Below are 2,320 nucleotides of genomic sequence, written 5' to 3'. Positions count from 1 at the left end.
ATGCAGCACAAAAGGCTTTGTCTTAAGATAATGACTCCAATGCATAAGAGCCCTGACAATTGCATAGAATTCCTTGTCATAAGTAGAGTAGCTCAGCTTGGCTCCACTCAGCTTCTCACTAAAGTAAGCCACTGGCTTTCTTTCCTGAATCAATACAGCTCCTATGCCAACTCCACTGGCATCACATTCTACCTCAAACAAACAGTTCAAACCAGGTAGCCTGAGAACAGGTGCCTCACACAACATTCTCTTGATCAGGTTGAATGCTTGTTGAGCATTCTCAGTCCATTTGTACTCTCCTTTCTTCATACATTCTGTTATTGGGGCAGCAACAGCACTAAAGTTCTTAATAAATCTTCTGTAAAATGAAGCAAGGCCATGGAACCCCCTTAATTCAGTGATGCTCTTAGGGATGGGCCAAGATTTTATGGCATCAATCTTATCTTGATCCACAGATATCCCCCTCCCAGAGATGATGTACCCTAAGAACTTGATTTCAGAAGCCAAGAAGGTACATTTCTCTAACTTTCCAAACAGCTTGCTGCCTCTCAGGATCTGGAACACTTTCTCAAGATGGCTCAAATGTTCTCCTGTGGATTTGCTGTAGATGAGGATATCATCAAAGTATACCACAACAAACCTTCCCAAACAAGGCCTCAACACTTCTGTCATTTATCTCATAAAAGTGTTGGGGGCATTTGATAACCCAAATGGCATAACCAACCACTCATAGAGCCCTTGCTTAGTTTTGAAGGCAGTCTTCCACTCATCACCTTCTCTGATTCTCACTTGGTGATAACCTTGCCTAAGATCAATTTTAGAAAAGATCCTGGCACCACTTAACTCATCTAAGCATGTCATCCAATATAGGTATAGGGAACCTATACTTGACTGTGATGTTGTTGATAGCTCTGCTGTCAATACACATCCTCCAAGTGCCATCTTTCTTAGGTACCAATAGTGCTGGGACAGCACAGGGACTCAAGGATTCTCTTACAAACCCTTTGTTCATTAGCTCATCAATCTGCTTCTGTAATTCTCTTGTAGCATCAGGATCACACCTGTATGCATGCCTGTTAGGGAGTACAGATCCTGGCACAAGGTCAATCTAGTGCTCAATGCCTCTTAGTGGGGGCAGTCCACTGGGCAATTCAGCAGGGAAGACATCCTGGTATTATTCCAGTAATGGTCTAATCTCTGCTGGTAGCTTATGCTCCACACCCTCATGAATCTCCCTGGACAGCAAGAATAGAACAGGCTGCTCTTGCTGCATTTCCTTGACCATTTCTGCTTCAGATAGAAATAAGACTCCATTGAGTCCATCAGTCACACTTGGACTCCCATAGTTCTTCTGATTAGGTGGTAGAGGGGTCAATGTGATCTTCTTGCTACCTTGCTTAAAGGAATAGGTATTGCTCCTTCCCTGGTGGATAGAATTCTTATCAAATTGCCATGGTCTACCCAACAATAGGTGGCAAGCATCCATAGGGACAACATCACACAAGATCTCATCTTTATAAACATTGCCAATTGAAAATGGAACCAGGCATTGTTTGTCCACCTTGATTTCTGCTCCCTTGTTTAACCATCTGAGCTTGTAAGGGTTGGGGTTCTCCTGGGTGCTAAGATTGAGTTTATTAACCATGGTGACAGATGCCACATTGGTGCAGCTTCCCCCATCAATGATCAAATTGCATACCCTTCCCTGAATAGTACATCTACTCCTGAAAATGAGGGATCTCTGATCCTCCTCTAATCGTGCTTGTTGAGAGTGCATTACCCTCCACAAAACAAGACTATGGCATGTATTAGGGTGAGCCAAGACCTGTTCCTGGTTGGGTTCCTCCTCAAGAGTTGTCTCCTCATTCGCTGGCTCCTCCTCATACTCAACTTAACCCTCTTTTTCCCACTCTTCTACTTCCATTGCTGTCAATGCTCTCTTGGAAGGACAGTCCTTCCTAAAGTGACCATACCCTTGACATTGAAAGCATTTAATCTTTTCTTTGGTTAGAGGTGGGTTGGACTTAGGGAACATAGGTGCCTTTCCTTTGTCTTCTCCAGTTTGGGACACTGGTTTAGGTGTCTCAGTAATTTTAACAGCAGTGTAAGGTCTAAAGACAGGTTTGGGTTTAGGAGTAGTAGGTTTAGATTTCCCCATTTTTTCCACTCTGAGTGCCAAGTTTACAACATCATAATAAGACCAAAGTGGTTGCATTCTAACCTTAGTAGCAATGTTCTTATCAAGCCCTTCTAAGAACCTAGCAATTCTTTGTTCAGGTTTCTCATTTATCTCACACTATAAGGTTAGTTGTTCAAATTC

The 2,320-nt window shown here is 42.9% G+C and overlaps 1 protein-coding gene across 1 annotated transcript; it reads right to left on the bottom strand.

Annotated features, from left to right (window-relative positions):
* Positions 1-844: 844 nt before the first annotated feature.
* On the bottom strand, positions 845-1,777 carry LOC141649239 (uncharacterized). Its single transcript, XM_074457934.1, has 2 exons — positions 1,222-1,777; positions 845-1,092 (listed from the first exon to the last, which is right to left on the bottom strand). The coding sequence occupies exons 1-2, from the start codon at positions 1,775-1,777 to the stop codon at positions 845-847; spliced, it is 804 nt and encodes a 267-aa protein (XP_074314035.1).
* Between the last annotated feature and the right edge of the window lie 543 nt (positions 1,778-2,320).

The sequence above is a fragment of the Silene latifolia genome, chromosome 3 (genome assembly GCF_048544455.1).
Source record: "Silene latifolia isolate original U9 population chromosome 3, ASM4854445v1, whole genome shotgun sequence".
Lineage (NCBI taxonomy): Eukaryota > Viridiplantae > Streptophyta > Magnoliopsida > Caryophyllales > Caryophyllaceae > Silene > Silene latifolia.
The sequence above is the reverse complement of the archived record's forward strand: the minus strand, read 5'-3'. Positions and strand labels throughout refer to the sequence as shown.